This window comes from Mobula birostris, chromosome 23 (genome assembly GCF_030028105.1).
Source record: "Mobula birostris isolate sMobBir1 chromosome 23, sMobBir1.hap1, whole genome shotgun sequence".
Taxonomy (NCBI): domain Eukaryota; kingdom Metazoa; phylum Chordata; class Chondrichthyes; order Myliobatiformes; family Myliobatidae; genus Mobula; species Mobula birostris.
The window spans coordinates 50,772,718-50,794,920 of NC_092392.1; the positions used below are offsets into that span (position 1 = coordinate 50,772,718).

At 44.8% G+C, this 22,203-nt stretch overlaps 1 protein-coding gene across 2 annotated transcripts in view; it reads left to right on the forward strand.

Moving 5' to 3' along the window:
- LOC140186823 (phosphatidylinositol 3-kinase C2 domain-containing subunit gamma-like) overlaps window positions 1-22,203 on the forward strand; it is a 273,036-nt gene that overhangs the window by 174,407 nt on the left and 76,426 nt on the right. For both annotated transcript variants that reach the window (XM_072241431.1, XM_072241430.1), the window contains 2 exons: window positions 16,584-16,693; window positions 21,399-21,600. In XM_072241431.1, coding sequence (XP_072097532.1) covers window positions 16,584-16,693; window positions 21,399-21,600 — 312 coding nt within the window. The remainder of the gene's footprint in view (window positions 1-16,583; window positions 16,694-21,398; window positions 21,601-22,203) is intronic.

The following is a 22,203-nucleotide window of genomic DNA, read 5'->3' on the forward strand; positions in this document are numbered from 1 at the left end:
AGCATGTAGCAGAGAAGCCCTGGCTCATCTCCAGGTGCGCTTGTAGCGCTGGATCAACAGTTCAGCAGCAGGAACTTCTACATCAATCTCCTGGTCAGGGAAGAGTGGTGGCTGGAATCCTTTCTGGCATTCGAAGGGCGACATGCCCATGGAGGATGACTGGAGGTTATTGTGGGCGATCTCTGCCCAAACTATTTAGCAGCTCCAAGACATGGGGTTGGAAGGGGCAATGCAGCTCAGGGTCATCTCTAACGCCTGGTTCACTCTCTCAGTCTGGTCATTGGATGGGGTGTGGAAACCAGACAAGGGGCTGGTCGTGGCTCCTACAGGAGAGCAGAAAGCCTTCCAAAAGAGGGAAGGGAACTGTGATCCATGATCAAATACTATATTTGAACACTGGATGGGGTAAGTATATAGTCCAAAAACAACACCTGGTCTTTACGGAACTCGCATTTCTCAGGCTTGGCGCGCAGGTTATTTTCGAGGAGTCGTTTGATTAGTCTGCGGACATGCTGAACATGTTCCTGATGAGAGCAGTAATAGACAAGGATGTCATCTAAATACACAAAAAGAAACTGGTTTAACAGCTCCCTGAGTATATCGTTAATTAAAGCCTGGAAAACAGCGGGGCATGGGTGAGTCCAAAGGCCATCACAAGGTACTCATAGAGCCATAAGAGATGTCGAAAGCTGTCTTCCACTCATCCCCTTCTCTGACACAAAGCAGACTAAGCATTGCACTGATCAATTTTGGAAAATATGGTTGCTTCCTGGAGATGTTCGAATGCAGACGCCAGATGGGGAGCAGTGATATTATACAGAGGCCAATAATCGATGCAGGGCTGAAGCTTACCATCTCTTTTGCTCACAAAAAAGAAGCTCGCTCCTGCTGGCGAGGTTGATGGATGGATAAATCCCATGGCCAATGCCTCTTTGATATATTCTTCCATGGCAACCATTTCAAGACGAGAGAGGGAAAAGATCTGGCCCCCGGGAGAACTAGTGCTAGTTAGGAGGTCTATGGCACAGTCATATGGTGCCCAGTGTGGGAGCAGGGAGGTGGCCATCATTTTACTGAAGGTCCTCAAGGAGATCAGCATATTCAGCCTTAGCTGACAAAGGAGGGGGTTCATGGAACGGAGCTTGAGCTGGACCCAGACAGGTAGGCAGGCCAGTCCCCACTCTTGGAGGGCTTTCAGAGACCAATCAATCCATGGGTTGTGTCAGGATAACCAGGGGAGACCAAGCACCAGTGGCAGTTCAGGTGAATCAACCAGATAGAAGGAGAGTTCTTCACTAGGGTTGCTTTTGAGCACAAGTTTGAGGGGTTCACTGGAAACATAGAACATAGAATAGTACAACACAGTACAGGCCCTTCGGCCCACAATGTTGTGCCGACCCTCAAACCCTGCCTCCCATATAAGCCCCCACCTTAAATTCCTCCATATACCTGTCTAGTAGTCTCTTAAACTTCAGTAGTGTATCTGCCTCCACCACTGACTCAGGCAGTGCATTCCACGCACCAACCACTCTCTGAGTAAAAAACCTTCCTCTAATATCCCCCTTGAACTTCCCACCCCTTACCTTAAAGCCATGTCCTCTTGTATTGAGCAGTGGTGCCCTGGGGAAGAGGCGCTAGGTATCCACTCTATCTATTACTCTTACTATCTTGTACACCTCTATCATGTCTCCTCTCATCCTCCTTCTCTCCAAAGAGTAAAGCCTTAGCTCCCTTAATCTCTGATCATAATGCATACTCTCTAAACCAGGCAGCATCCTGGTAAATCTCCTCTGTACCCTTTCCAATGCTTCCACATCCTTCCTATAGTGAGGTGACCAGAACTGGACACAGTACTCCAAGTGTGGCCTAACCAGAGTTTTATAGAGCTGCATCATTACATCGCGACTCTTAAACTCTATCCCTCGACTTATGAAAGCTAACACCCCATAAACTTTCTTAACTACCCTATCCACCTGTGAGGCAACTTTCAGGGATCTATGGACATGTACCCCGAGATCCCGCTGCTCCTCCACACTACCAAGTATCCTGCCATTTACTTTGTACTCTGCCTTGGAGTTTGTCCTTCCAAAGTGTACCACCTCACACTTCTCCGGGTTGAACTCCATCTACCAGCTCTTAGCCCACTTCTGCATCCTATCAATGTCTCTCTGCAATCTTTGACAATCCTCTACACTATCTACAACACCACCAACCTTTGTGTCGTCTGCAAACTTGCCAACCCACCCTTCTACCCCCACATCCAGGTCGTTAATAAAAATCACGAAAAGTAGAGGTCCCAGAACAGATCCTTGTGGGACATCACTAGTCACAATCCTCCAACTTGAATGTACTCCCACCACCACCACCCCCTGCCTTCTACAGGCAAGCCAATTCTGAATCCACCTGGCCAAACTTCCCTGGATCCCATGCCTTCTGACTTTCTGAATAAGCCTACTGTGTGGAACCTTGTCAAATGCCTTACTAAAATCCATATAGATCACATCCACTGCACTACCCTCATCTATATGCCTGGTCAACTCCTCAAAGAACTCTATCAGGCTTGTTAGACACGATCTGCCCTTCACAAAGCCATCTAGCCCCTGCCCAGAGGTCAACTGTCCAGGGCCTTGTCATCAATCTTTTCATTCAATTTCCCAGTCAGAACTCCCCATCCTTGAGCTGGAGAGATGTCCGTGAGATTGCCGGCTGCAGCAGAATCGATAAGTGCTTTAAGTTCATGGGTTCGAGACCCCACGATAAGGAAGCTGTAAGCATTACACAGTTAGAGGAAACTGAATGAAGAGAGAAACACCCTGTCAGAACTCCCCTCCCCGTTGCAGGTACCCTCTTTTCCTGGACGTTTGACACACGGTGCCCGGAAATATCCTGGATCACCACAACAGAGGCAGGAACCTGTTCTCCTGTGCTGCTCTCTTTCCTCCTGAGACAGGCTCATACACCCCATTTGCATAGGCTCCTCCGTGGACTGGGTGCTGGGTAATGAGGGAGAAGGCAAGGGCAAGGAAAGACGGTGATTAGAAGATGCGTAGGAAGATTGAGATACTCTTTCCCTGCGCCACTCTGTTACCCGGTCGTCAAATCAAATAGCCAGATTAATCAGATCATTCAGACTATCCTGCTCATCACGGACAGTGCTCTCATGCTGTTCAGTCCACACTGGAAGGCAGTGAAGAGAGATCTGTCATTCCATTGCACTTCTACTGCAAGTGGGTGGAATTTGATTGCATAGGCTGTCATCGTCCCTTGGCCTTGGCACAAATCCAGGAGTCAGTGGGCAGCTTCCTGACTTCCTGACCCCGTACCAGAAGGTAAAAACCCTCCTTAACTCTGTAACAAAATGCTTGAACGACTGGGCTGCAAGGTATCTTTGCTCCTGTTAAGCGTTTAATCGGCTGTGTGGAGGACCATCTGGGTGATTGACCATGTTTGCCAGCTTTCACTCATCATCACCAAAACGACCAGGCTGTGCTTGTAATTTCAGCTCGCATTGGGTAATAAAATTTCTGCAGCCATCGGGATCACCAGAGTCTCTGCCTGGTGGTGGAATACTTGGTTAATGTATAGACTTGGGGGTCTATGGGGATCCGAAGGCAGGAGAAAAGGAGGGCCTGCGAGATGCTGGGAGTGGGACTGAGGCGGCCAGAGGCTGCTGAATTGTGTTGGCAAGAATGCTAATGACAGTCTGCAGTGAGTTCATGGACAGCTGCTGCGAGGGATGATTCCTGTTCCTCTAGATGAGTTTGGGCTTGTCGACATGAGACTAACATGAGAACAGACTCAATTGCCTGTAGCTTGTCCCCTACTTGGCCAATGAATCTCAGGGCCAAGGTCAGCTGTCCTCTCTCTGCTGGGTCCATCTTTGTGTAATCGAGACTTGCTGTCTGTCTGTTTGGATATGGCCCAAGCGAGGAGAGAGAGAGAGAGTGAAGCAGGTTGCTAGTTCACAAACTTCAATGCAAACATGGGTTTAAGGGAAAAGAAAACAATAAACGCTAGGTCAAACTGGGCCATTATTGAAACTCTCAAATAGAAAACTAGATGCCAACACTGCAGCTGAAAGGAACATATAAATATAAAACGAATACCGATGGTCTTCAGCGTTAGTTGACACGATTATCAACTTTTCTCACAAGGCCAAATGCAAGCAGGCAGTATAACGTTGCTGTGCTTTGGTCAAGTCTCGACACAGACTGCAACAATAGGAAGGGAGTTAAATACCACCATAGTTAGATAATGATTAGCGGACACATACATATTCACGAGCGCAATTGCCAAATCTGCTGTGCAGCCGAGTCCATGGTTGTGAACATTGCCACTCTGAGGTGATAAATGCTTTCGATGTCTGAGGGATTTCTCCACTAACCTCAGCCCTTCCTGTTTTGTAGCAGAAGGAGACTAAACTGTGGTCCTTCCACAAAGATCCTTTACATTAGGTCCACCGAGCTTCAGTGCGTCCCTCAGCACCTACTCCTGCACCCTGGAATATGCCAGTCAGTGGCATTTCCTTGCAGGCGGTCAAAGGAATAGTTAGCAGTTTGGCATTAAGTCCCTGCATCAAGACTAAGAGTGTAGAGGGGGAGACGGAAAGTAAAAAGAATTGAGAGGGTGGGGTGAGTCAGGAGCTGGCAGATGGTAGGTGGAACCTGATGAGCAGGAGGATGCTGGACGGATGAGGATGGTATGGAAGGGTAACAAGTGGAGTCAGGAGTTGGTGGCTAGTGGATGCTAAGTAGAAACTGAGAAGGAAAGAGAAAAACAGTCAGATAGAGCATCAAGAGGGAGCATCCATCATTAAAGAAGCTCAGAATCTGGGATATCCTCTCTTGGTAGTATCATTGGGGAAAAGGTTTAGGAGACTGACGACACACACTCAATGTTTTAGGAACAGCATTAACCCCTACGTCATCTGATTTCTGAATGGTCCATGAACACTAGCTCACTATTCCATTTTGCACTATTTATTCTTGAAACTTACAGTAATTTTTACAGATTTCACAGTACATGTGGTGGTACTAAACCAGATTCTGATCCTGGTTCAGGTGGGAGGGAGGGTGGAGGTGCAGACAGAGGATAGCCGATGATAAATGGATAAGTCAGGAAGATGATAACAGGAACCAGATAAGGGTGGGTTGATGACTTACTGGGCATATCTGACCATTTTGTTTCTCCTACCTGCAGAATCTACAGTGTCTGTATCGTCATGTTTAGACACTGCGGAGGGAAAAAAATGATTAATATTTCCCAATTGGAGGATGTTTACGTTCTAAAGTTTTCAGGATCCACTTATCACAGTGTTCTCACGAATTAGAAGAATGTCAGTAAAATTTTTCGACAGCCTCCAAAGAAAGCTCTCAATGATTCACTTACGAGATTTTCCAATAATGGGAAAATGTTCTCAAAGCACATCTGTATCTCAGCTTGCAGCTGTGAAGCAGATTTGCAGGGAATGTATAGAGGTGGGATACTGACTCCCCCATAAGGGCCGAGCTTAACTCTCATCCTAATCCCTCAAAAGTTCAGAGATTAGAGTAAATTTTATTATTGAAATCCATATATGTCACCATATACAACCCTAAGATTCATTTTCCTATGGGCATACTGAATAAATCCATAATAGAATAATAACCATAACAGGGCCGCGCTGTAGTAGAAACATGGAAACATAGAAAACCTACAGCACAATACAGGCCCTTCGGCCCAAAAAGCTGTGCCGAACATGTCTTTACCTTAGAACTACCCTAGGGTTACCCATAGCCCTCTATTTTTCTAAGCTCCATGTATCCATCCAGGAGTCTCTTAAAAGACCCTATCATTTCCACCTCTACCACAGCCGCCAGCAGCCCATTCCACGCACTTACCACTCTGTGCATAAAAAACTTACCCCTGACATCTCCTGTGTACCTGCCTCCAAGCACCTTAAAACTATGTCCTCTCATGCTAGCCATTTCAACCCTGGGAAAAAGCCTCTGACTATCCACATGATCAATGCCTCTCATTATCTTGTACACCTCAATCAGGTCACCTCTCATCCTCCGTCATTACAAGGAGAAAAGGCCGAGTTCACTCAACCTATTCTCATAAGGCATGCTCCCCAATCCAGACAACATCCTTGTCAGTCTCCTCTGCACCCTTTCTGTGGTTTCCACGACCTTCCTGTAATGAAGCGACCAGAATTGAACACAGTACTGCAAGTGGGGTCTAAGCAAGGTCCTATATAGCTGCAACATTACCTCTCGGCTCTTAAACTCAATCCCATGATTGATGAAGGCCAATGCACCGTATGCCTTCTTAACCCCAGAGCCAACCTGCGTAGCAGCTTTGAGTGGCCTATGGACTCGAACCCCAAGATCCCTCTGACACTCCACATTGCCAAGAGTCTTGCCATTAATGCTATATTCTGCCATCATTTTTGACCTACCAAAATGAACCACTTATCTGGGTTGAACTCCATCTGCCACTTCTCAGCCCAGTTTTGCATCCATCAATGTCCCGCTGTAACCTCTGACAGCCCTCCACACTATCCATAACGCCCCCAACCATTGTGTCATCAGCAAATTTACTAACCCATCCCTCCACTTCCTCAACCAGGTCATTTATAAAAATCACAAAGAGTAGAGGTCCCAGAACAGATCCCTGAGGCACACCACTAGTCAATGGCCTCCATGCAGAATATGACCCATCTACAACCACTCTTTGCCTTCTGTGAGCAAGGTAGGTCTGGATCCACAAAGCAATTTCCCCTTGGATCTCATGCCTCCTTACTTTCTCAAAAAGCCTTGCATGTGGTATCTTATCAAATGCCTTGCTAAAATCCATATTCACTACATCTACTGCTCTACCTTCATCAATGTGTTTAGTCACGTCCTCAAGAAATTCAATCAGGCTCGTAAGGCATGACCTGCCTTTGACAAAGCCATGCTGACTATTCCTAATCATATTATGCCTCTCCAAATGTTCATAAATCCTGCCTCTCAGGATCTTCTCCACCAACTTATCAAACACTGAAGTAAGACTAACTGGTCTATAATTTCCTGGATTATCCCTACTCCCTTGCTTGAACAAGGAAACATTCGCAAACCTCCAATCCTCCAGAACCTCTCCCGTTGTCATTGATGATACAAAGATCATCACCAGAGGCTCAGCAATTTCCTCCCTCACTTCCCACAGTAGCCTGGGGTACATCCCGTCCAGTCCCAGTGACTTATCCAACTTGGTGCTTTCCAAAAGCTCCAGCGCATCCTCTTCCTTAATATCTACATGCTCAAGCTTTTCAGTCCACTGCAAGTCATTCCTACAATCGCCAAGATCCTTTTCCATAGTGAATACTGAAGAAAAGAATTCATTAAGTACCTCTGTCATCTCCTCCAGTTTTATACACACTTTCCCACTGTCACAATTGATTGGTCCTATTCTCTTACGTCTTATACTTTTGCTCTTCACATACTTGTAGAATACTTTAGGGTTTTCCTTAATCCTGTCCACCAAGGCCTTCTCATGGCCTCTTTTGGCTCTCCTAATTTTATTCTTGTGCTCTTTCCTGCTAGCCTTACAATTTTCTAGATCTCTATCATTACCTAGTTTTTTTAACTTTACTTTTCTTCTTGACTAGATTTATTACAGCCTTTGTACACCACGGTTCCTGTACGCTACCATAACTTCTCGGTCTCATTGGAACGTACCTGTGCAGAACTCCACACAAATATCCCCTGAATATTTGCCACATTTCTTCCGCACTTTTCCCTGACAACATCTGTTTCCAATTTAAGTCTCCAATTTCCTGCCTGATAGCCTCATAGTTCCCCTTACTCCAATTAAACGTTTCCCTAACTTGTCTATTCCTATCCCTCTCCAATGCTGTGGTAAAGTAGATAGAATTGTGATCACTGACCAGGTTCATTTCCCAATACCAGATCAAGTACAGGCTCGCCTCTTGTAGGCTTATCTACATATTGAGTCAAGAAACCTTCCTGATCACACCTAACAAACTCCACCCCATCTAAGCCCTTCACTACAGCGAGATGCCATTTAATATTTGGGAAATTATAATCTCCCACCACAACAACCCTGTTCTAATTACACCTTTGCAGAATCTGTCTCCCTATCTGCTCCTCGATGTCCCTGTTACTATTGGGTGGTCTATAAAAATCACCAAGTAGAATTATTGACCCCTTCCTACTCCTAGTTTCCACCCACAGAGACCCTGTAGACAACCCCTCCATGACTTCCTCCTTTTCTGCAGCCATGACATTATCTTTGATCAGCAGTGCCACACCCCCACCTCTTTTTCCTCCCTCCTTGTCCTTTCTGAAACATCTAAAGCCTGGCACTTGAAGTAGCCATTCCTGCCCCTGCACCATCCAAGTCTCTGTAATGGCCGCAACATCAAAGCTCCAAGCGCTGATCCACGCTCTAAGCTCATCCGCTTTATTCATAATACTCCTCGCATTAAAATAGACACATCTCAAACCATCCGTCTGAGTGCATCCCTTCTCTATCACCTGCCTATCCTCCCTTTCGCACTGTCTCTGAGCTTTCTCTATTTGTTAGCAAACCTCCCTTTCCTCCGTCACTTCAGTTTGGTTCCCACCCCCCAGCAATTCTAGTTTAAACTCTCCCCAATAACCTTTGCAAACCTCCCCACCAGGATAATTGTCCTCCTCAGCTTCAAGTGCAACCCTTCCTTTTTGTACACGTCACACCTGCCCCAGAAGAGGTCCCAATGATCCAGAAATCTGAATCCCTGTGCCCGCTCCAATCCCTTAGCCACGCATTATCCTGAGATTACTACCTTTGAGGTCCTGCTTCTCAACTTCCTTCCTAACTCCCTGTAGTCTGTTTTCAAGGCCTCCTCCCTTTTCCTACCTATGTCATTGTTTCCAATATGTACCACGACCTCTGGCTGTTCTCCTTCCCACTTCAAGATATTGTGGACACAATCAGAAACATCCCGGACCCTGGCACCTGGGAGGCGAACTACCATCCGCGTTTCTTTCCTGCATCCACAGAATCGCCTATCTGACCCCCTAACTATAGAGTCTCCTATCACTGCTGCCATCCTCTTCCTTTCCCTATCGTTTTCAGCCACAGGGCCAGACTCTGTGCCAGAGGCAGGGCCACTGTTGCTTCCCCCAGGTAGTCCGTCTCCCCAACAGTACTGAAGCAGGAGTACTTATTGTTAAGGGGTACAGCCACTGGGGTACTCTCTAACATCTGCTTCTTGCCTTTCCCTCTCCCGACCGTTACCCAGTTATCTGTCTCCCGAGACCCCGAATTGACTACCTGCCTATAGCTCCTCTCTATCACCTCCTCACTCTCCCTGACCAGACGAAGGTCATCGAGCTGCGTCTCCAGTTCCCTAATGCAGTCCCTAAGGAGCTGCAGCTCGACGCACCTGGTACAGGTGTGGCCGTCCGGGAGGCTTCCTCACTTTTAAACTCTTCCCGCTGTTCTCACTGGCCAACCTCCACGTGCTTGAGCAGTTGTGCCCCGTTCAAACCACTGAAGAAATAACCAGCAGCAGTTAGCACAATGTTTTCTAGTGCAGGTGACCCAGGTTGAACTCCCCCCACTGCCTGTGAGTAGTTTGTATGTTCTCCCTGTGACCATGTGGGTTTCCTCCAGGTGATCCGGTTTCCTTCCGTAGTTTAAAGATGTACCGGCCGGTAGGCTAATTGATCATTGTAAGTTGTCCCGTGATCAGGCTAGGAGTAAATCAGGAGATTGCATGGCCCAAAGAGACTATTCCACTATCAATAAATAAATAAATAAATAAATAAATCTATACTATAATAGCCATAATCCCAGAATCAATGAAAGACTGCCCAAATGGGGTATCTAATAAGAGTGTAAAGACAATAAACTGTGCAAATCCAAAAAGAAGAAATAATAATCATAACTAAATAAGCAAAATAACTATTGAGAACATGTGATGAAGAGTCCTTGGAAGTGAGTCCATTCATTGTGGAAATATTTCAATGGCGGGGCAAATGAAGTTCAGTAAGGTTATCCCCTTTATTTCAAGAGTTCAACAGCATGAATGCTGACACCACCCCGCCGCCCCCCCCCAGAGTGGGGAGTATCTTCACCGATTAAATGGGGAAGGGCTGCTTTATTTGTAACTTGCTGAACATGGTAAGTGTGTGAAAGAAGTGCAGTGTCGTTTTTCACTGGTCACTGGTACTGCAATTATCGATCAGGATGTGCTCCCAAGAGCAAAAGCAGTAAAAAGGGCAATTAGATTGTATATGTGGTAGAGATGCGTTACTTATTACACGGCTGTGTTGTGAGCCAGCAATGAATGATCCCATGGCTTGGATTGGAAAGACTTCCTGTGAGGACCAGGTTTTGGACAGCCTGGGGTGAGAGCTGCAGAGATGTGTCATTCAGGGCTACATTCCGGTTGGCACAATCATTGCAGCCCATTGCTGGGGAATGTGTGGACAGATCACCAGCATCCCATGGCTTCTCTCATCACCTCAAAGTCAAAGTGGAGTTATTGTTATGTGCATAAGTACCTGTATGCATTAATGCAATGAAAAACTTTCTTGCCGTAGCATCATAGGCATAAAATTAGAGACATGATATTAAGAAGAAAAACAAAAATCTATAAAAAATTATATAAGAAAGAGCACAATTAGAACAAATAAAACCCATTTCAGTGCAACGTGTTCATCATGTGACATACAAAGGTAGTGGTTGGGGTTGTGCAGGTTGGTTCAAGAACCAAATGGCTGAAGGGAAGAGGTTATTTTGATGACAGGTGTTGCCCTCATCCAGGCCGTGTCACTTTCCCAAAGTGACCACTGGGCTGGAAGTACAAAGGCTGAATTCCAACACCATTAGGTTCAAGAATAAATATTTCCCTTAACTTATTCAGTCCTTGAAGCAACCGATATAACCATAATCTGAAGAGTTTAGAAACACTATGACCACTTTTATTTGTTCCAATTGCGTTCTTTTTTGTAAAAGTCGCATTTGACTTACGTTTTACTTGTGACTGCTGCTTATATGATACTACATGCCTGTGATGCTGCTGCAAGTAAGTTATTACCCCAGAGCATACATGTACTAATGCATATAACAACAAACTCGACTTTATCTTTTCGGGGCATATAGATACTAGCCGGTAGTGGGGAAGGATGTGCCTGCAATGATTCCTCTACTCTCTGTAGATTTTTATATCCCTGTGCATTTGAATTACGTACCAGACCATGATGCCACCAGTCAGGATACATGTTCAGTGGATGTGATGGAAGCTGCCCTCTCTCCAGTACTCACAGACTGAAGATCACTCTATAGTCCACATGTAGAATGTCCAGTCAACTCCATTGAGCTTGTTACCATAGTGAAATATGCAGCCTGCTGAGAGTCTGTTAAAATGAAAGACATCTTACCTGATCCTTTGGTAAGACGTTGACAGATTCAGATCTTCCTTGCTCTTTAAGTAATTAATTAAAATGAAATCAGGCACCCGTGGCACAGAGCATCCGTCCAATCAACTGCAGAATGTAAATAATTTAAACAGTGGATTTACAGTCCTCTATTTGGTGAAATGCCACTAAAGAATTTTTCCCTGTCTGCCTGTCACTCTCTTCTACTAATCTGCCTTCCCCCTCTCTTTATTTCCCTTTCTGTACATTATTTGACACTCATAAACATCGTAGAGTTAAAAAAATACACGTGGACTAAGATGTTAACTGTCCTGTGCTATCACCAGTGGGATCATCAGTTGATCTGCCACCTGTCTTCAGGAGTTTCGGCCCACTTATGATCAAGACTCCCTCGAGGTGGTGGGCCAGCAATGCTAAAGCACTACTTCTCACTGGTGAGCTTAAAAACTTGGCATCAGCCTCTATCAGAGTTCTTGGTCACTTCCATCCAACAGGTAGTCTACTCTTCAGGTGTCTATGCAACTACTGAAGGGTTTGCAAGATATGTATACACTGTCTGATTATCTGCCCCTCTGGAAATACTTGGTCCACACCCATGCTGATCCTTTCTCTGCTGCCTCAGCTACAGCCCTGCTGGTTGGCTTGATCTCTCTTCTAGTGAAGCCAAGGTCACGCAGCCACTTCTGGAGAGTGAACGCAATAAACCCATGGCAGCCTACTTAGAATGGATAGCATGAGACCTTCCACCCTCTGTCTATGCACTCTGATCTTAATTCTGTATACTTGGTTAACTTGCGCTCAAGGGCTTCATCGATGTTGTCTTCTCAGGGCTCTGTGAGTTCACCAATAACCACTTCTTTACTGGCGTCAGATTATTTCTGGATGCAACGTGGAGAAAACTATTTGCTCCGGGAAAATGTCTTTCCCGTCCAGGTCAGCCTTGACACACCAATCATTGGCTGAAGAAAGTATGCTTGATCGTGGGCCTGCACTGTGCACCATTGACTTGGAGCCTTCTTTCACAAATGATATGCGATGTTCTGTGCAGCATGGGGCATGAGATAAGTTGTGCTGCAGTACTCTCTGCTCAACTGCTTCTGTTACAACTTTGAGAATGTTGTTATGTCTCCAAGTGTACATGCTGCTGGAAAGATTGACTCTGCATGCACTCAAAATATGTTGAAGTGTTCCCTTCTCGCCACAAGCAGCACACCTGTCTGTCTTATCTTCATACCAGGTGCTGAGGTTGGCTGGTGTTGGGAGCAGATCGTATGCTGCTCTGCATAGAAAAGAAATGCGGAGCGGTTCCATCTGCCACAGAACAATCCAAGATAGGCGTCGTTGTTGAACACTTTCCCACCGGGTCCAAGCCCCTTGTTTGGCCAGGCCAGCTGTTTTAGTTAACCTCCTCTCCTCTTCTCCTCTTCTACCTCTCGTATTAGGGAGCTAGGGCTTTACTCTTTGGAGAGAAAGAGGATGAGAGGAGACATGATAGAGGTGTACAAGGTAATAAGAGGAATAGATAGAGTGGATAGCCAGCACCTCTTCCCCAGGGCACCACTGCTCAATACAAAAGGACATAGCTTTAAGGTAGGGGTGGGAAGTTCAAGGGGGATATTAGATGAAGGTTTTTTACTCAGAGAGCTGGTTGGTGTGTGGAATGCACTGCCTGAGTCAGTGGTGGCGGCAGATACACTAGTGAAGTTTAAGAGACTACTAGACAGGTATATGGAGGAACTTAAGGTGGGGTTTATATGGGAGGCAGGGTTTGAGGGTCGGCACAACATTGTGGGCTGAAGGACCTGTACTGTGCAGTACTATTCTATGTTCTATGTTCTATGTATTTCTTGTGTTACAAGCTCACGGCGCTCCTTACCTGTAGAAGATGACCACCACTTGTGGGTTGTCCATCTAAGTCCCTGGTGGCCTAGCTGGATAGCCCCAACCATCTCCTTGTGCTTCAATCTAGACTCTGCCTTATCAGCTGCTACACGGGCTGACCACTTCCTGCCTGATCTCACATCCGGCTGGGTGTTCTTGATAACAGAGTCTTTTGAGTCTCGAAGCATCAAGAGTGATCTTACGTTGGCTACCTCGACCTCTTCAACAAGGGATTGCACTGGGATGGTAAGCTTTGTCTGGCTACTGTGGATTGCAACATTGGTGAGACTGCTCGGTACTCCAAGCCATTTCTTCACATACTTGTTGATCTTCCGTTCCGTTGCCTCAACATGGGACATTGCCACTTCATAGACAGTTAGTGGCCACATTATCCGTGGCATCATTTCGTACTGCAAGCACCACAACTTCAACTAGCCAGGCAAGCCACACTTGTCAACAGACATCAGACCTCTGCTGATCTGTTCTCCTGTCTCTTGAACCCTCTTGGTGTCTCTCAGCTCTTCTGTGTACCGTTGCCCGAGGCTCTTAACTGGTTGGTCCTGAATGGATGGAATCTCCTCTCCACAAAGGGTGAAATGAAAGTCAACCAGCTTTCCACTCCTAAGAACAAGGCTCTTTGACTTCTTGGTCTTGAACTTCATTCTTCCCCAATCCATTAGCTCCTCAAGTCTAGATAATACATTTTCCACTGCTTCCATGCTGGGATCCAAAAGGGTAAGATCATCCATGAACGCTCGTATTAGTGGTAACTCTTCTCCGCCATCAAGTGCGATACCTGGTCCCACTGATTCTGCAGCCCTCACAATGACCTCCATGGCTAACACAAAAAGGATGGGTGAAATTGCACACCCCATTGGGATACCAACATCCAAGCTCTGCCACCTAGTTGTAAACTGCTGAGTGGAAAACCTCATCCGGAAATCGTTGTAGTACTACATAACAAAGTTCCTCACCTTAGCAGGAATCCATAGGAATTCCATCGCAAACTCAATCAGGACATGGGGAACAGAACCATACGCATTTGCCAGATCATGCCAAACTACAGCCAGATTTCTTCTCAACCTTTTTGACTCCTGGATGGTATGCCATATCATACGAGAATGTTCAAGGCATCCTGGGAAGCCTGGTATTCCTGCCTTCTGCACAGATGTATTTACTAATCCATTCTCTATCACAAATAAAGATATTCTTTCTGCCAGAATGCCAAACATAATCTCTCCATCTACATTTTGGAGTGAAATTGGTCAGAACTGATTCAATGTAGAAGAATTCTCTTCCTTCGGGATGTCTATTCCTTCAGCCTCACTCCATGGCAAAGGGAGAACACCTTGTCTCCACACCACCATTAACAATTTCCACAAGTATTTCCTCAGCTCTTCACATTTCTTGAACACCCTATACAGCACTCCATTAGGTCCTGGCACTGAGCCTGACCTTGCCTTTCTGATGAACCGTTCGACTTCTGCCAGTTTGGGTTCTGACAGATCGAACTTCACTCCTGGCTTGGTAGGCTTCACAAGCCCTGAAATGTCAAGCAAAGGAGCCTCCCACTGTTCGTTAGAGAGGTGCTTGCTAGGTGATCGTCAAGCTCTTGTTGAGAGATGTTAAGCTGCCCACTCTTACTTTGTTCAAACAGTTTCTTTGTGAAATCGTGAGGGTTCTCAAAGAACGACTTTCTTGGCTTCTCTCTCTTCTTTCTCTTTTCACGTTGTGACTCTGTACGACGGAGCGATGCTAACTTTATTCGAAAATGCTCTTGGAGATCAGCAAGCCCTGGCTGTCAACCTCACTTGCTACTTTCCACCTCTGTCTCAACGATCTAAGCTCTCTCCTCAACCTACTAATCTCCTTCTGGTACCTGCTTGGTTGCTGTGTAGGCTTTGCTTTCTTCTACTCAACCAAACCAAACCTGTACTTTGCAACATCGTAAATCATATCGCCCATCACCTCCAACTTTCTCTTTGATGTTCCCCTGAGAGTGTTCTCCAAGATCATACTGATATCCTCATCAAATACATGCCAAGCCTTCTCATCTGCCATTGCTGGCCACTTGACCTTCTTCTTCTTCTCTACCTCCTCACCACCGCCATCATGTGAAGGATCTACCTGGGTACTGTGGTCTGAAACCTGACCTGGGTTATCTCTCGACTGACCTGGAGTATGATGACTCTCTCCAGAGTGAATCGCTGCGGCTTGTGAATCAGTAGTTGAAAAGACCACATCATCTGTGCTTGGTGAAGTAATCTCATCTTCATCCACTGGGATGGAATAGCACCTCAACTTTGCTTGGTGGACTCATAAACCTTTAATGCTGGAAAACGCTGTCCCACACCAACACACTGGACACTCAGAGCCTCTTATCCTAGCTCTTGGTCATAGTCGTTCCCTGTAATTAACTGTATCTGAAGTTAAATTAAATTAACTTCCTCGTACTTCACAAGGTTGAAGCCGGAACTTCTTGTCCCATTTACTGCTTTAATATCCCCAGCTCACTCTGTGTCTAAATTCAACTCTGATGAATTCAAAAGAATAACTTTCCACTTACAATGTATTTAACCTCCGAAGTTAAATTAAATTACCTCTGTTCCTCCTTTTTTTGTCAACTTTACATCACGCTGGTGAGAAACTGCAGCTTGGATATCTCCAAATACCTAATTGCTTTCCATTTTGTAGATTCACCTTCACAGACTCTACAATTCATGTTTCAGTATAATCTATTTTTGTTTTATTTGCACTATTTGTCTTCTTTTGCACATCAGTTGTTTATTAGTCTTTTATGTATAGGTCTTTCAAAAATTCAAAGGCTTATTTTATTTACAAAGCATGAATGTACAACTATAGAATTTCTTTATTTTCTTGTAAATGCCTGAAGGAAATGAAACTCAAGATAGAATTTGGTGACCTATACATACTTCGATAATAAATTTAATTTAACTTTGGCTTTGACTGATTCACCATTATCACCTTGCAATGGCAGCTGATTAGTAAGCAGTACTTGACTTCTAAGCTGCAGGAAAAGTTATAAGTAATGGTGGATGCCAGAAGATGTCCCGCTCCAGTGATTTCACACCCTGACTAGCAATAAGGTATAAGAAGGATAATGGATTGCTGGCCAAACAAAAAGAGGCCCAGTAACAGAAGACTGTGTCAAACCTCCAGCATCTCACAAGCTGCTGTGAGGACACGAATACCACAGTCTGTCTGTAATTAGTGTTTATAGAGGTGACTATAATTTAGTAATCACAGGTCTTCCATTCTTATCTGCCTTAGATGCTGTCAGCTGGACTGCCTGAGCTGACTGAGGTCCAGGACCTGAAGTATGTTTACAACAATCTGCGGCCAATGGACTCGGATGCACAGGCCACCTCGTACTTCACAAGGTTGAAGCCGGGACTTTTGTCCCATTTACTGCTTTAATATCCCCAGCTCACTCTGTGTCTAAATTCAACTCTGATGAATTCAAAAGAATAATTTTCCACTTGCAGAATTAATTACAATAGCGCTCCGTGGTGACTTTAATGAAGATAAATCGATCAAAATAATAAGGCCAAGGAATAAGACTTTTCCAACAATTCTCAGAAAATTTAATAGGATTTGGGGGGAAATATGTCAAAGTGTTTAATATTAAATATAACATTTATAAAATATGCATGTAATATTAGGTATGAATATGTCATAGAAATTGTATAAAATGCGACTGTGGCAGTACAATGGGCCAAATGATCACAGTCTCTGCAATATCATTCTTCATTTTGTGTAAAGAAGACAGATTTAGCAAAGTGGATTCATTGGGATTCAAGTGCAATAAGTGAACGTGCAGCAATATGGTAATTAGTAGAGCTCTCGGCTTGAGAATAAACAGTGAAAATGAACTGACAGCTCAAGGCTAAATGTTACATTGCCATCACTGCATAAATGCTGATCAATACATTTCAATGTGCTTTATAGTGCAGGAGCAACCAGCTATTTGTAGCCAGGAGTGATGAACTATTTGTAACTCTTCTGAAGCTGAAATGCCCTTCCCACACACTCAGTCCTGCTGTTATTAATAAAGGACCCAATCATTTCCAATGGAACAGGCACCTTCTTTCCTGTTCAAAACATACTTCGAACTGAAAGCAACATAGAAACATAGAAAACCTACAGCACCATACAGGCCCTTTGGCCCACAGAGTTGTGCCGAACATGTCCCTACTTTAGAAATTACTAGGCTCACCTATAGCCCATTATTTTACTAAGTTCCATGTAGCTATCTAAAAGTCTCTTAGAAGACCCTATCGTATCCACCTCCACCACTGTTGCCGGCAGCCCATTCCATGCACTCACCACTCTCTGAGTAAAAAACTTACCCCTGACATCTCCTCTGTACCTACTCCCCAGCACCTTAAATCTGTGTCCGCTTGTTGCAACCATTTCATCCCAATAGACAATAGATGCAGGAGTAGGCCATTCAGCCCTTCGAGCCAGCACTACCATTCACTGTGATCATGGCTGATCATCCACAATCAGTACCCTTTTCCTGCCATCTCCCCATATCCCTTCATTCCGCTATCTTTAAGAGCTCTATCTATCCCTGGGAAAAAGACACTGATTATCCACACGTTCAATGCCTCTCATCATCTTATATCATCTCTATCATCCTCCGTCACTCCAAGGAGAAAAGGCCAAGTTCACTCAACCTATTCTCATAAGGCATGCTCCCCAATCCAGGCAACATCCTTGTAAATCTCCTCTGCACCTTTCTATGGTTTCCACATCCTTCCTGTAGTGAGGCGACCAGAACTGAGCACAGTACTCCAAGTGTGGTCCGACCAGGGTCCTATATAGCTGCAACATTACCTCTTGGCTCCTAAATTCATTTCCAGGATTGATGAAGGCCAAAACACCGTACACCTTCTTCACCACCGAGCCAACCTGCGCAGCTGCTTTGAGTGTCCTTTGGACTCGGATCCCAAGACCCCTCTGATCCTCCACACTGCCAAGAGTCTTACCATTAATACTATATTCTGCCATCATATTTAACCTACCAAAATGAACCACTTCACACTTATCTGGGTTGAACTCCATCTGCCAATTCTCAGCCCAGTTTTGCATCTTTTCAATGTCCCACTGTAACTTCTGACAGCCCTCCCCACTATCCACAACACACCCAACCTTTGTATCATCAGCAAACTTACTAACCCATCCCTCCACTTCCTCATCCAGGTCATTAATAAAAATCACAAAGAATAAGGGTCCCAGAACAGATCCCTGAGGCACTCCACTGGTGACCAATCTCCATGCAGAATATGACCCGTCTACAACCACTCTTTGTCTTCTGTGGGCAAGCCAGTTCTGGATCCACAAAGCAATGTCCCCTTGGATCCCATGCCTCCTTACTTTCTCATAAGCCTTGCATGAGGTACCTTATCAAATGCCTTGCTGAAATCCATATACACTACATCTACTGCTCTTCTTTCATTAATGTGTTTAGTCACATCCTCAAAAAATTCAATCAGGCTCATAAGGCATGACCTGCCCTTGATAAAACCATGCTGACTACTCCTAATCATATTATACCTCTCCAAATGTTCATAAATCCTGCCTCTCAGGATCTTCTCCATCAACTTAGCAACCACTGAGTTAAGACTCACTGGTTTATAATTTCCTGTGCTATCTCTACTCCATTTCTTGAATAAAGGAACAATATCCACAACCCTCCAATCTTCCAGAACCTCTCCTGTCCCCATTGATGATACAAAGATCATCACCAGGGGCTCAGCATTCTCCTCTCTCGCCTCCCACGGTAGCCTGGGGTACATCTCATCTGGTCCCCATGACTTATCCAACTTGATGCTTTCCAAAAGTTCCAGCACATCCTCTTTCTTAATATCTACATGCTTAAGCTTTTCAGTCTGCTGCAAGTCATCACTACAATCACCAAGATCCTTCTCCATAGTGAACACTGAAGTAAAGTATTCATTAAGTACCTCTGTTATTTCCTCTGGTTCCTTAAACACTTTCCCACTGTCACACTTGATAGGTCCTATTCTTTCACGTCTTATCCTCTTGCTCTTCACATACTTATAGAATGCCTTGGGGTTTTCCTTAATCCTTTCCACCAAGGCCTTCTCATGGCCCCTTCTGCCTCTCCTAATTTCCTTCTTAAGCTTCTTCCTATTAGCCTTATAATCTTCTAGATCTCTAACATTACCCAGCTCTCTGAACCTTTTGTAAACTTTACTTTTCTTCTTAACTAGATTTATTACAGTCTTTGCACACCACGGTTCCTGTACCCTACCATAACTTCTCTGTCTCATTGGAATGCACCTATGCAGAACTCCACACAAATATCCCCTGAATATTTGCCACATTTCTTCCGTACTTTTCCCTGACAACATCTGTTTCCAATTTAAGCTTCCAATTTCCTGCCTGATAGCCTCATAATTCCCCTTACTCAAATTAAATGCTTTTCTAACTTGTCTGTTCCTATCTCTCTCCAATGCTATTTTAAAGGAGATAGAATTATGATCACTATCTCCAAAATGCTCTCCCACTGAGAGATCTGACACCTGACCAGGTTCATTTCCCAATACCAAATCAAATACAGCCTCTCCTCTTGTAGGCTTATCTACATATTGTGTCAAGGAACCTTCCTGAACACACCTAATAAACTCTACTCCAACTAAACCCCTTGCTCTAGGGAGGTGCCAACCGATATTTGGGAAATTTAAATCTCCCATCACGACAACTCTGTTATTATTACTCCTTTCCAGGATCTGTTTCCCTATCTGCTCCTTGATATCCCTTTTACTATTGGGCGGCCTATAAAAAGCACCCAGTAAGGTTATTGACCCCTTCCTGTTCCTAACCTCCACCCACAGAGACTCCGTAGACAATCCCTCCATGGCGCCCACCTTTTCTGCAGCTGTGACACTATCTCTGATCAACAGTGCCACGTCCCCACCTCTCTTGCATCCCTCCCTGTCCTTTCTGAGACATCTAAAATCCTGCGCTTGAAATAACCATTCCTGTCCCTGAGCCATCCAAGTCTCTGTAATGGCCGCCACATCATAGCTCCAAGTACTGATCCATGCTATAAGCTGATCCGCTTTGTTCACACCACTCCTTGCGTTAAAATAAATACATCTCATACCTTCTGTCTGAGCACGTCCTTCTCTATCACCTGCCTATCCTCCCTCCCGCACTGTCTACAAGCTTGCTCTATTTGTGAGCCAACCTCCTCTTCCCCAGTCTCTTCAGTTCGGTTCCCACCCCCCAGCAATCCTAGTTTAAGCTCTCCCCGGTAGCCTTAGCAAACTCCCCGCCAGGACATTGGTCCCCCTGGGATTCAAGTGCAACCCGTCCTTTTTGTACAACTCGGTCCCTTAGGAGCTGCAGCTCGACACACCGGGTGTGGATATGGCCATCCGAGAGGCTAGGAGACTCCAGGACCTCCCACATCTGACACCGAGCACAGAAAACTTATGAATCATTTAAGGTGGCAGGTTAGCGTGATGTTATTGCAGTGACAGTGACCTGGGTTGATATCCCACCGTTGCCTGCAAGGAGTTTGTAAGTTCTCCCTGTGGCCGCATGGATATCTTCTGGCTGCACCTGTTTCCTCCCACATTCCAAAGATGGACGGGTTAATTGGTTAATTGGTCACATAGGTGTAACTGGGCGGAGTCAGCTTGTTGGTCCAGAAGGACCTGTACCATGCCATATCTCTAAACAAAACAATAAAATTTTGTAGTGATTATTCAGTAAATTAGGCTGTCCGAGCCTTCTAATAACTTGTGACTGAGAATTGAGATTCCAAACTTAACTACAGCCTTTACAGGATTTATAATGGCCATACAAGGCCATGAATAACTTAAGTTCCCCTCATAGTCCAGGAGTCAATCTGTCTGGATAATATTTATTTGTCATTGACGTCACTGAACAGAATATATAAAATTCAACTAAAGCAAAAGCACATTATGACTGGAAGTAAATTCCAAGCCTGTGTTGAGGGCAATGGTTTTCCTGTAGTATTTACAGGTCATCATCAGGTTTGACTTTCTTTGACACTGGCTAGTAATACTGTATTTTTTTCACCTACAGCCTCATTAAAGAAAGTCTGAAAAGTCTACCAGTGAAAATTAATTTTTTCGCCCACATCATGGCACAGAAGAAATTTGCAGGTGCAAATGTCCAGCCGGTTCTATCCTTTGCACCAGAAACATACACGTTACAGACAGACGGTCTCATAAGGACTGCATTAGTGTGTGGCTTTGAGAAGAAAATAGCACCTCATAAGGAGTATGTGAGTACTGTAGTAAATCAATCAGATATTCAATAACTGAATAAAGCTAGAATCTTTAATAAGATTCTTCAAGAACATTTTGCAATTTGAGTTTTAATGAAATCATAAGACCATAAGATGTGGGAGTAGAATTAGGTCATTTAGCTCATCTTCCGCTCTGCCATTTCATCATGACTGATCCATTTCCCTCTCAACCACAATCTACAAGACCATAAGATATAGGAGCAGAATTAGGCCATTTGGCCCGTCAAGCCTAAAAACGATGAACAGCCTCTCTCCGAATTGTTTATCTTTTAGAAAATAAAATGGGTTTGTGGAGATAAAATAAGGAAAATGTTGGAAATCCTCTGAAGAGCATCGAAGAAGAAAGAAACAGTGCTTCATCAGACCCTCCAACTAAGCCTCACCACTGTTGCTGCTGCTGCACTTCAGAACTTACAGCATTTTGTGCTTTTACATCAGTTTTCCAACAACTGCATGTTTTTGCCATTGGATTTGTAGGGACACAGTCTCAAGATTCTGTTCTTTGCCTCACAGCGTAACACAACGCACGTGCAGGTTGTACAAAGCCCACACTCAATCCATAGCAACTCCTGCTTTTTA